A 13,722-nucleotide genomic window follows, 5' to 3' on the forward strand; every position below is an offset into this window, starting at 1 on the left:
ATATTGAGTACTATATATTGGCAGTTTTGTTTCTTTTTACAGAGGAATATGAGGATTCTGATTGCTACAAGAAATAAACACTTTTTATTTTAATTTCATGGAAGGCTGATTTTATAAGATTAATCCACGAGTTCAGAGTTTCATCAACACATTGAGATTCAGGTTACACTGTCAATTTTGTTTCATGATTCTATCTTTGTTTATTTGATTATATTGATATTCTGATTGCTTAAATTGAATTTCAATAGGATTGATTAAATTCATTTGACAGAATTTGGTTTTGATTTCTAATTTGATTGAATTATAATTTTACGATGTTTGATCGTTAATTGTAATATTTTGATGATTGTGATGCTTAATCCAGTCAAAGAAACCAAATTCCCATAGGATTGATTACGCTTGTTTGATCAATTCTATAGTCAAATAAGAATCGAATCACAAATTAGAAATTAAACTCATTGAAAGAATCTGTGATAGGTTTGAAACTCGAACAAGTGGATTAATCGTTTTGCTCATTTGTTAAAACAAAAATCTAAAAAAACTGTTTTTCTAATTTCAGCTTTTAATTCGGTTAATATTATATATTTGAAGTCCTTGCGAAACAACTCGAGCTATTACCTCTATTTACATTTTATCAATTGTATTTGACCCGTGTGCGACAGCGGAACCATGGCTTTTTCTTGACACTTTGACATCCATCATGCATAAGGTGTTATGTTGTCTTTAGGTACCCAATTGATTTTGAATCCTTGGGATTTAGTTTTAAAGCTTAATTTTTTTTAAATAACAGTTTGACTCAAGGTGCCCAAATTTGAAACAATGAGAACATTTTGTTGTTGATCTTGGAAAGGATTTGAAATTTTGAGTTTTAAATGTTTTTTAAACTTATTTGGATAAGCCTTTAGAACGTTCTTCCTTTTTTAAACTTTCTAGAGAAAGTTTTGTGTTTGTTCTAGAACGTTCTCCCTGTTGTAAATTGTCTGGAGAACGTTATTCTTTTTTTTATTTGTTCACATAAAATGCAGTATTCAGAATTTATTACCTCAGTTTCATGTGTTTGCCATCAGACATATGTTGGCTTCTTCTGTTTCCTCTAAATCTGAATCATCTGAATTATCAGAATCATCCCAGGTCACCATCATTGATTTCTTTTTTAAAGGGAATTTCTTTGGTGCTCTTTTGTTCAAGGGACATTCAACTTTGTAATGTCATTGTTTATTGCATCCAAAACATGTATTTTGGCTCTTATCTACCTCAGTTTTTAGATTTTCCTTTTTATTTGGAAATCCCATTTTGATTTGCTCCCTTCTTCTCATCATTCTTTGGATTTTTCTTGTAAGAAGAGTTATTTCTTCATCTGCTTCTTCCTATACAACTTTCTCTATTTCCTCTTCTGATTGTAGTGACACACTTTCTTGAGCGCAATTGGTTTGCCTTTCTTTGTTGGTTTTTCTTCCATCAGTAGCACCTCATGTACTCACAATGTTCCAATTAATTCCTCTAAACTTAGTACTTCGAGGTTTTTAGCCTGACTTATAGCTGTTATCATTGGTATCCAAATGATTGGGAGGCATCCCATGATTTTCCTTACTCTATCTTGTACAGAAAATGCCTTTCCTAAGGATCGCATTTCATTTACAATAGTTGTAAATCTGGAGTATATTTCATCGATAGTTTCTCCTTCATTCATTCCAAACAACTCAAACTTTCTTATGCCTATGTCGATCCTTGTTTCTTTCACATGACTCGTTCCTTCATGGTGAGTTTGTAGCATGTCTCATACCTTTTTTGCAGTGTCGCATTCATCGACTCTCTCACTTTCTTCCCTGCTTAAAGCACATGATAAAAATAATTGAGCTTTTGAGTTTAGAAGTACCTTCGATTTTTCTTCTGGTGTCCAGTCTGTTTCTTTCTTTTCAGCAGATGCTAGATCATTCTGGTCAACCCTTGGCGTGAAATCTCCTTAGTTGATGATGTGCCACATACACGTGCCTTGTGATTTTAGAAATAACTGCATTTTGTTTTTCCAGAAGTAATAATTTGAGCCATCAAAGTAGGGTGGTCTATTTGACGACCCTCATTCAGCAATGTACTTAGCTTTTGACATTTTTCTTTCTAGATCTTTTCTCTAACATTATTTAGGTGTTGATTTTAGAGATCGTGCTTTAATGCCAATTGTAATAATAATTTACAAGAAAAGGGATTTGAATTGTAAATTTACCTATTTAAAATTTCCTGAAAAAATTAACTCAAGATTGATCTTGATTGTAAAAACAAAAAACGAAGAACGTTCTTGGTTCTGATCTTGGAACTCAGTAGTGATTAAAACTTCAAGCCAATTGAGAACTAACTGAAAGATGTTTCAACAATCTCAAGGAATTTCGAATACGATTGCAAAATGAAGTATTGATTGCTTTCTTGAGTTATGATTTTTCCTTCATCTTGATGTCCCTTTTATAGGCTTCACGAGAGCTTATGACAGCTCATGTGATCGTTGGGAATTGTCCATTTGTCATATGACAGTGAGTGGATAAGATCAACCATAAAGCAAGAATGTTCTTGGATTTGGGTAGCCTTGCTTTTTGAAAATCTAGAACGTTCTTCGTTCATGGATTTAGGCAGCCTTGCTTTTTGAAAATCAAGAACGTTCTTTGTTCTTGCTTTGTGGTAACTGAGTTTAGTCTTTATCCTGACATATGTGTGAAGTGTTTATTCATGCTTTGCAACACATGTACAGATTCAAAGATTGCATGATCATTTTGTACATATTCAAAGTCTTTATCCTGACATATTATTTTGTTTTAATGACGAATGAATTATAGTCTTTGCCTTGCCTTTTGGAGTGATCTTCATACTGAAATCTCTCATTTCATATGTTGGAGAACATACTAAAACGAATTTGCAAGTTCTGAACCTGATCTGATTACTTATTGAAATTCTTGAACTTGTGAGAACGTTCTTCGTTTTCCTCAAGAACGTTTTTGGTTTTTCTGACTTGGTTTTGTTTCTCTTTTATTATGATCTGTTTTGATTTTCTTGGTACCTATCTTGATTAACATACTCAAGCAAACATATCAAATACCAAGATGCACATAATCATAATTATAATCTTATTTACCATTTCTTTATCATCAAAACATTAACTTGGGATTTTGTCTCAACAACTACTTCTATAAAAGCCATCAAAACCAAGAACATAAAGAAAAAAATTCTGAATGAATTCCAGATTGTTAATCATTCTCCAGATTACATTATCCAGACTGTTAATCATTATCCGTTTTCTAAATATTATGTTTTCTTCTCATTTTCAATTCCTTTCAATTATACAACATGTTCTAACAATTGGCATCAAGAGCTTAGGTTATAATTCTTAGGAAACACGAGTGCATGTGTGAGGGGGAATCAAAATTTGGGAAACACGAGTGTGAGTTAAAGAAAGAAAGAAGGCATGAATGAAGGAGGATTTCCATCGTATTTGTTAATCCTTGATGGGAAGAATTGGGAGAGGTGGTATGCATCCATGAGATTGTTGTTGGAATCTCAAGAAGTGTTTGAGATTGTTCAAGATGGCTATGAACAACTTGGTGTGAATTCAACAGAAAGACAACAAACAACTTTCAAAGATTGCAAGAAAAGAGATTGCAAGGCATTGTTTCACATCCAGCAAAGTGTGGAATCAAACAAATTTGAGAGGATCTCGAAGGCATCTACATCAAATGAGGCATCTGAGATCTTGTTCAAGTACTATACATGTGGGGGAAAGTCCAAGAAAGTGAAGCTTCAAATGCTAAGAAGACAATACGAACTACTGCAGATGGAAGAAGATGAAGTTGTGGAAGATTGCTTCAATCGTGTGCAGGTTGTTGTTAATTAGATAAGAACAAATGGTGAATCAGTAACTCAAGTGGTGGTTATTAAAAAGATCCTTAGAACATTAACACAAAGGTAAGATAACATAGTGGGGGTAATTGAAGAATCAAATGATCATGATAAGATGAAGACGGAGGATTTGCAAGGCTCTCTTGAAGCTCATGAATTAAAAGTAAGAGAAAGGTTTGTAGCAACCTCAACATCTCAAATGTAGGCCGTGTAGACCCAAGTTAGCAAGAAAACCAGCCAAAGAGATGTGAATCACAAGAACGGTAAGGGTAAAATCAAGTGGTACAAGAAATACGATTCTGATAAAGAGACTATTGATTCTAATGAAGAGGCTAGAAGCTCAAGAAATCATAACATAAGTGAAAACATCAGCAAGAATTCGAATGTCAGGAAGAAATTCAACAAGAAAGGAATCCAATGTTACAATCATAAAAAATGGGGGCATTTTGTAGATGAATGCAGATCCAAGAATGTCCAAAGAGAGGATGGTGAAGCACTAATGATAGTTGAAGATTCAGATTCAGATGATGTGTTATTGATGTCCACCACAAATGGAGAACGTTCTCCATTTTAAGACATAATCTTGTTGATGGCAACTACAAACCAAAAATGTTTTGGAAAAAGTGTTAAAAACAAAGAACGTTATCTGCCCCAGTTCTGGTTTCTCGATACTGGTTGTTCTAATCCTATGATTGGACATAAAGAGTGATTTGTGAGTCTTGATGAAAGAATAAAAGGCAAAAACAAATTTGCAGATAATAACAAAGTAATTGCAGAAGGAGTTGGAAATATGTTGATTCGAAGGAGATATGGAAATCAATATTTCATATGTGATGTGTTGTATGTGCCAAGAATGAAAAACAATATGCTAAGTCTTACACAACTGCTTGAAAAGGGATATTCAATAAAGATGAAGCATGGACAAATAAAGATGTTTGATAGTGCAAAGAGGCTTGTATTGAAGGCCCCACTGTCAAAAAACAGAACCTTCAAAACAACACTGCAAACCAGATCTTCAAGAATGATGGAGGTTAAAGGATTGGATAAGACTTTGAATATAAGGGAAGGTGATGTTGGTACTCAAGCTGTTCAATCTCCTACAGCTTGTAGAACTACAAATCAAAGGAAAGCAGTCTACCGTGTAGCAAGAGCATGAGTTGATGTAGGAGATGTTGAGCAAGAGAACAAAGATGTTAATGTTCCATTCACTTTTGCTAATATGCCAAGTTGCAGGAGAAGGGTCCCTGTAGTTTCTACTCGTAGAAAAAAGGAATATTTACAAGGCGTACTTGCGCTGAAGGATCCGAGGATTGTTGAAGTTGAAACAGCCTTGAGTAATGGAAAGTTTCCTAAGGAAGAATTTGCAAACATGGTAGGTTTATCGGAAGAAAAACTTAGAGAAGTAGAGTACAAGGTTGATGAGCTTTTTAAACAGAAGATTGAAGCTGAGATTGAATACCTGACCATCACAAAGGTGGTCCAGAACTTGAAAGTCGAGACAGATATACAACTTGCATTATTAGAAGAACAAAAGAAACTTTTTGAAAATCAGACATAGGTTCTCCACAAGCTTGTAGATGCGGAGACTAAGACTTTGGTGCTGAAGAACAAAGCAGAAGAGTTGGAAAAGTATTCTGGTGATAGTTTGGGAGTTGAAGAATCTTATGTGCTGTAGAGAGAAGTATGTAAGAAAACATCATATAGCACCAAGAGGTCTGTGAGATTGTTGGGGAAGAGCTTGTTAAAGATGAGTTTAGTCGAGACTGAGGACATGGTATTGACCAAGAATAATAATGTTTTTGAAGAAGTGAGTGGTGTATCTTAACATATAGATGACTCATTTGACACTGATGTGGACCTAGCACAGGCTTGTAGTGCATGCATAGTTGGATTCAATGTCAAGAGTCCACCTATTTATCTTAACTAGATAACAACTCGTACTAATATCAAAGTAGTTGGGCAAGCAGAAGTGCTGAATATCTTTGAAGTGGAAGGGAAGCCAATGGATATGGCTAAAACTCATGTTGTAGCTTCTAGCAGTATGGCAATAATTGTTGGTCATTCGGTTTGCAATAAGACTGATTTGCAGCAGCTGAATGGATTTTCGAAAAAGGATATGAAGTTGGTGACATAGATAAAATCTGAAGCATTAAAGACTGCAATTGGTCAAGGCGACAAAGGGACATAAGTTGATTTATTGTTGAACATGAGTGCCTTGACTGAAGAAGGCATGATTGCGGTGAAAAATGCAACTTGTGAGAGGTTGTTGAATCAGAGAGTGAAAATAAAGATGAAGTATAAGAAAAGCAATGATTGTTTGAACATATCAGCAAAGCGCATGAAACTGTGCTATCGGTGTGGTGAAGTATGACATTTTTCTCAAGAATGTGCAAGACATCCAAGTGTTTATGGAAGGAGCAAACATATAGAAACAAAGTTTCACTTCTTAAGAGATCAAGTAATGAAAGGAATGATGAAACTAGAGCACTCCAGTATCAATGATCAAAAGACAAACATCCTAACTAAAAGCTTGAAGAGGGTGAAGTTCAAATAGATAAGGAACAATCTTGTATTAATGTCAATCACTTTGAGTTAGGGGGCATGTTGGATGTAATTCAAATTGATTTTTAATTAGTTAGTTAGAATATGTTTAAAAGATAGTTGATGTTGTTATAACTTGTACAATAAGAAATTGCTTCTATAAAAGTCATCATAACCAAGAACATATACAAAATTTTTTTGAATGAATTTCAGAGTGTCAATCATTCTCCAGATTACATTCTTCATATTACATTCTCCAGACTGTTAATCATTCTCCGTTTTCTAAATAATTTGTTTTCTTCTCTTTTCTTCGCAATTTCAATTCCTCTCAATTATACAACATGTTCTAACACTATAAAGTTCCACTACAAGATTTATACATTTTAAAAAAAAATAAAAAAATAAAAACTAAAAAAAAACAAAAACACCAATATTAGCGGGTGACTGAATTTTGTTGCTAGTGATGTATATTACTACTATATATTCAGCTTGATAAATATAATTAATTTTTCTATAATCCTATTGTAGTTTTGAATCGATATGAACTTTTAATGCTCATATAATCTTTAGATTTTTTTCAACGCTATTTTATTTTACTTTATGGTGTATTAAAATAGTTAATAACTTTTTTTTGTACATCTTTTTGGTAAGACAATAAGTATTTGATAGTCAATAAAGACTTGTGAAAATAGGTACCAAATTCATAATTATACGTGGCACTTAAATCTCAAGGAAGGCCTGGAAAGGAAGATAAATTTAAATTATTTTATAATTGATCATTAAACTTTAAAATTTTCTTATCTATTTTAAATCGAAACAAATTGAACCTAATCTTTAATTTTTATATAAAAATAATAATAATAATAATAATAATAATAATAATAATAATAATAATAATAATAATAATAATAATAGTTGGAACTAGGGATGTCAATTAGATTTAGATTTAGTGGATACTCCTATAAAAAAAATTCACTAGGTAGAGTAAAAACTAGTATAATGGATATGGGCACGAAGACGAATAATACATGCAAAATCAAGCGGATATGGATGCGAGTACAGGTACTATAGTACCTCGTCCCGCTCCCGCACTTATATAAATATATCATTTATATATTATATTAATGTTTAGTTTAATTAATTGTTTTCTTTTATATTTAACATCTATTAATATCATTGGACCACTACTATATTTATAATCGAAAGATAAACGTTTGTAAAAAATTTAAGAATTTGATTATGATGAATAGGTAAATAATTGTGACTTTATAACTAAGAGTTATGTCTTATTAATCGTAACTTTATAACTATATTTGTAACTTCCTATCAATGGTTTTTACACATCTCAAATAATATTGTCGTTAGACTTGTAACTTCATAGAGTATTATTATAGATATTTGAATGTATATTGTAACAAGTGTTCATTTGAAATATTGAGTTAAAAAATATGTTGATCTATAATACTTTATGATTGGATTTAAGATATTTGGATAGTATTTAAATTTAATCACAACAATATCATTTATTTATTGTCTATTTTAGTTAAAGCGTGGATATTGGATACAGGTATGGACACTTAGGTGTTCAGAGGATAAGAGTAAGAACACGAGTATGAGTATTTATTTAAATCACGGATATAGAGACGAGTACTATAATACTCTACCCAAATCTTACTTATTACCATCCCTAGTTGGGACTCGATCAACGCATCTAATTAGTCGGCCTTTTCAATTTATTGTGTGCCCCAACCACATATATGAAAAAGGGACCAAACTACATTTCTTACCATTATTATTATTATTGGATAAATAGGTAGTGACGTGTTCATCAATAAAAATAATAGAATCCGCAAATTTATACATTTAATTAAAAGAAAAAATATCTTGTTTAATTGGCATGAAAAGATAGAATCAAAATTAAAATAGTTAAAACAAGGGATAAATTGAAGAAAAAAAAATATTACTGTATATAAAAATAGATACTTTAAAAAATTAAGTCATTTAATTTAATAAAAACATTATATATATATATATATATATATATATATATATATGGAGTTATTATATTTAAGAGTTATTACAAAAATACAGACTAAATTACTGAATAAAAATTATGTGATTATATTTCCACCCAATAACTCTTAAATACTATATGTTATAATATCTCCAAATTTATTTTCTTTCTATTTTCGTAATAACTCGAATTAAAAACTCCATAATAAAGATATTTTTTTTATATTTTTTTGACTTAAGGATTTAATTTTTATTAAATCTCTATTTTTATTGTTTATTGTAATATTATTGTAACTATCAAATTACAATTCTTATTATGTAACATTTTATTGGCTCAAATTTCACAAATTTCATATTTCAATCGTTGTAACTTAACTATTGAGAATGTTATTTCGAGTTTATATAATCTAACAACTTTGCCAATGGTTATTATTAATATTAGGCGTTAATTAAATGCAATGGCTATTATTAATAGTTCTCGTTTGTCATAATAACTATCGGTTCTCACTGGATACATTATATATATATAGATATAATAGATTTACAAAATAAAATTTTGTGTTTTCATTAAGTTAGTGATAATGCATTTTCATTTAAATTTTTAATTCAACATCTCATATATTAATAAAAAATTATTAAAATTTATACATATGATTAAGTTTGTTTTAGAAAAGATATCTAATTCAAATAATTATTACAAAAACAGATGTAATGATATATCAAAAATATGATGGGGAAAAACAAGAGAAAATTATCTAAATAATTATCTCAATAATGCATAATATTTTTCTCTCACCTGTGCAGATAAATGGTCAAACAGAAGATACAATTCCACATAACAATAATAATTGACAAAAAATTAAATATGAAACAAACACAATTTTTAACGTGAAAAACTTCTCTCAAATTGAGAGAATAAAAACAAATGTATACATAGTATTCTTAATAACAATAGAGAACATCAATCAACAATAACAACATATTTATAATCTTCGACTAAAGTGGATATTCCATAGTAAATCTTAAAGAAGATAAAACTACTCATAATATTAAAATAACAAATTTAGTGGATACTAAAATTGTAGATTAAATGAAAAAAAAAAATTGCTACACATCCATTACCACTGAAATCAAACTTTTCTTTTCCTCCATGTTACTGTGCGGCTACCACTTCCTTTTTATTTTTATTCTTTCTGCAGTGCTGTTTGCATAATGTTTCTTAGTTATTTAAATTACTTTTATTTTTCTTTACATAAACCAAACCTAATAAAACACTTTGATTTTTTTTCTTTCTTTTACTTTTTTAATAATAATAATAATAATAATAATAATAATAATAATAATAATAATAATAATAATAATAATAATAATAAAATTAATGAGTTTCATTTATAGTGTAGGTCCACCTAACAAATATTAATGTTTGTACTTTATTTTTTTTTATTTTAGATTAATTCACGATTTTAATTTTAATTTTATTCGTACTAATATAAAACCCTTACCAACAAGTGCATATACTCTATAAGTTGTTGTCATAGTTTGATCTTGAGCGGAGAAACTCACTTGCATTCAACGTGACAAACAAATTTAAAGCAAAATAAAAAATAAAAAAAGGTGTAAATTGAGTAATTCAATTGATGAGATAATATGAGGTAATTGAGTAAGCTTTGTAATACTAAATTTGATAATGATTTTTGGCATGTGAGACTTGATCGTGTATCTAGTAAAGTTGTATCTGTTGCATTGAATAATTGTAATATTTCTCATTCCATTAATATGTCCACAGTTTGTAAGGTATGTTGCTTGGGTAAATCACATAAACTTCTTTTTCATGATTCCTTAACTATATAAGATTCTCCTCTTCAACTTATTCACTATGATATTTGGGGTCCTGCACCCATTACATCTACTAATGATAGCAAATATTACGCACATTTTATTGATGCTTATTTCAAATTTACTTGAATTTACTTGTTACAAGCTAAATCTGAAGCCTTTACATACTTTGCTCATTTTAAAACAATGATTGAAAATCAACTTGGACTTAAGATTAAGTCTCTACAAACTGATGGTGGTAAAAACGTATGTAGCCTTTGCCAAATTTCTTTATAATCATGGCATCATCCATCAAGTAAGTTGTCCTTATACATGCACAAAATGGTTCTGCTGAAAGAAAGCATTGTCATATCATTGACGTTTTCCTTACATTATTGGCAAATGCATCTATGTTTTTACACTATTGGGATGAAGCTTTCAAAATTGTTGTCCATATCATTAACAGATCACTAACTCCAATTCTTAATAATTGCTCTTCTTTACAAGTTCTTTTTCATCAAATGTCTGATTACAATGCCTTTAAAGTTTTTTGATGTGCTTGCCATCCCTATTTAAGACCCTATAACAAACATAAATTGCAATTTGGATATCAACAATGTGTATTTTTGGGCAATAGCTCATCTCATAAAGGTTATATATGTTTAGCTCTGAATGGTAGAATTTACATTTCAAGACATGTCATTTTTTATGAAAATTTGTTTCCTTTTCAAGTTGATCCTCAATTACATAATCATACGCCTAATCATGTTGTTTTTGTTGATTCCTCTTATGAATATGTACCTATTTTAGCTTTTTTTCCTTATCGAAATAGACTGTCATTACTTTCACCTAATGATGAAATTTCTATTTTGCGTGATACTTCTACTATTGATGCCACTACGGTTGTTTCCTCTAAGATTCCAAGACAATATACTCATCTAGCTGCCTCATATGCTTATGCTTTGTCTAGGTCAATTTCACTTGCTCATAGCTCCCTTTCTAATTCCAGCCCAACCTCAACTTCATCTATTTCATCTCAATCAACTCTTGAGCCTGTTGACCCAACTAGACCTTGCACTATCAATGATCATAATACGACAACTAGAGGAAAATGTGGCATCTTCAAACCAAAGATTTATCTTACTTCATCATTTAGTAATCGACATCTTTAGCCAAAATCAATTAAATCTTCTCTCAACTCGCCTCATTGGAAAACTGCAATGGATCAAGATAAGCAATCCTTATACAAAACAACACATGGAGTCTTGTTCCTCCTCCTTCCGACAACAACATCATAGGATGTAAATGGGTCTTTAGAATTAAATATAATCCATACGACACTAGTTCTAAGTATAAGACAAGATTGGTTGCCAATGGTTTGCATCAATAAGAAGGCCTTGATTTTTCTGAGACATTTAGCCCTATTGTAAAGCCTACAACCTTTTGAGTCATCCTCATTATTGATTTCTCTCAAAATTGGCCTATTCAACAAATAGACATCAATAATTTATTTTTAAATGGTGATCTCATTGAGTCTATCTACATGGCCCAAACTCCAGGTTTTATTCATGGTGATGGCACACTAGTTTGCAAGCTTAATAAAGCTCTTTTTGGCCTCAAACAAGCCCTACGAGCTTGGTTTTAGAAACTGCAATATTTTCTTACAAAATTGGGCTTTCAATCAACTAAGAGTGATGTTTCTTATTTTACTAAAGTAACACAAGCACATACTCTTTTCATCCTAGTCTATGTGGTTGATATTATAATCATTGGTAGCTCTTTGTCTGCAATAAACTCTCTCACCAGTTCTCTCAATTTTAGCTTTCCCCTCAAACACATGGGTGATTTACATTATTTTCTAGGCATCCAAGTTCAAAATCAACCCTTTGGCTGCATTAGTTTAACTCAAACCAAATACATCCAAGACCTTTTACTCCAAGCAAATATGGAAAATCCCAATCACATGCCTACTCATATGGTTTCTAATCTCAAATTATCCTTAACAAACTTTCTCGATGTAGCTAATCATTCATTATATAGATCTATTGTTGGTGGACAGCAGTATGTTACCATCACTCCATCTAACATGGCATATGTTGTTAACAAAGTTTTTCAATTCATGCATCCCCCAAAAGAAGCTCATTGGACAATAACTAAACATATACTAAGATATCTTCAAGGCATTTCATACTTTGGTCTCGCCATCTCCAAATCTACACATCTGCATATGACTACTTTGTGTGATGTAAATTGGGGGCCTGACATTGATGATAGACGTTCCACTACAGGTTATTGTGTTTATTTGATAAATAAATTGGTTTCATGATCTTCAGATAAGCATCCAGTGGTTTCTAGATCAAAGCATTGAGGCAAAATATAGGAGTCTTGCAGTTGTAAATGCTTAATTAATATGGCTAAAGTCGCATCTTCAAGAATTACATGTTGTGAATAAAGCTCATCCAACTTTCTATTGGAAGTTTCTACTGGACTAGGTACCATAATTTTTATTCTCTCATTATGAGGAAAAATTTTCATGTTAAAAATTTGTGTTTGTCTCTTATTTAATTTTCTGTCGATTATTGTTGCTCTATGAAATTGTATTTTTTTTATTTGGTCATTTATCTGCGCAGGTGGAGGGAAATTTTCATCATTATTGAGATAATTATCTTTGGGTTTTTTTTCTCAACAAAATGGTATCTAGAGTTCGATTGATGTGAATATGATTAACCCCAACTCTTCTAATATTACACTTTGGAAGACTCTCATGGAAGACATGTTATATAGTAAAGATTGGTATGATCCTATTGAGGGTAACACTGTTAAACCCATTGATAAATCGGACGCTGACTGGAAAAAGATGAATAGAAAGGCAGTGGCGTGGCTGAGACAATTGTTGGATCTTAGTGTATACCCACATGTTGAAAGTGAAGTAGATGCTAACAAAATGTGAGAGAAATTAAAAGAGATGTATAAATGAAATAATGTGCGAAATAAAGCATTCTTGATTCAGAAGATGGTGAATATGAAATACAAAGATGGGGATTCAATGGCATAGCATATAGTATTTTTCATAATACAGTGAATCAGTTGACAACGACATATAATAAATTAGATGATGAGATGCAAGTGTAGTTATTGTCGAGTTCATTGCTTGATAATTGGGAAGTCCTTGTTGTGACATTGACCAATTCAACTCCAAGTGGAAAGCTAAAAAATATCAATAGTTAAAGAAACTATGTTGAATGAAGAAGCTCGAAGAAAGGAATGTGGTTTGATTGGTTCTTCCTCAAAGTAGAAGCACTAGTTATAGAGTCACGGGGGAGAAGCCAATCTAGGCACTTCCAAAGATGCACAAATTCAGAAAGTCATAGCAAGTCGAGGACTAGAAAAGAAGTGATATGCTATAACTGTGGAAAAACAGGTCATATAAAGAGAAATTAAAGGGTTCCTTAAGAGATATCAATCAAGGGAAAG

The 13,722-nt window shown here is 31.2% G+C and overlaps 1 protein-coding gene across 1 annotated transcript; it reads left to right on the forward strand.

Annotated features, from left to right (window-relative positions):
* The first annotated feature begins 3,448 nt into the window (after positions 1–3,448).
* LOC140920793 (uncharacterized) lies at positions 3,449–5,035 on the forward strand. Its single transcript, XM_073369628.1, has 3 exons — positions 3,449–3,859; positions 4,094–4,439; positions 4,635–5,035. The coding sequence occupies exons 1-3, from the start codon at positions 3,449–3,451 to the stop codon at positions 5,033–5,035; spliced, it is 1,158 nt and encodes a 385-aa protein (XP_073225729.1).
* Positions 5,036–13,722: the final 8,687 nt, after the last annotated feature.

Source organism: Cicer arietinum, chromosome 6 (genome assembly GCF_000331145.2).
Source record: "Cicer arietinum cultivar CDC Frontier isolate Library 1 chromosome 6, Cicar.CDCFrontier_v2.0, whole genome shotgun sequence".
Classification (NCBI taxonomy): Eukaryota; Viridiplantae; Streptophyta; class Magnoliopsida; order Fabales; family Fabaceae; genus Cicer; species Cicer arietinum.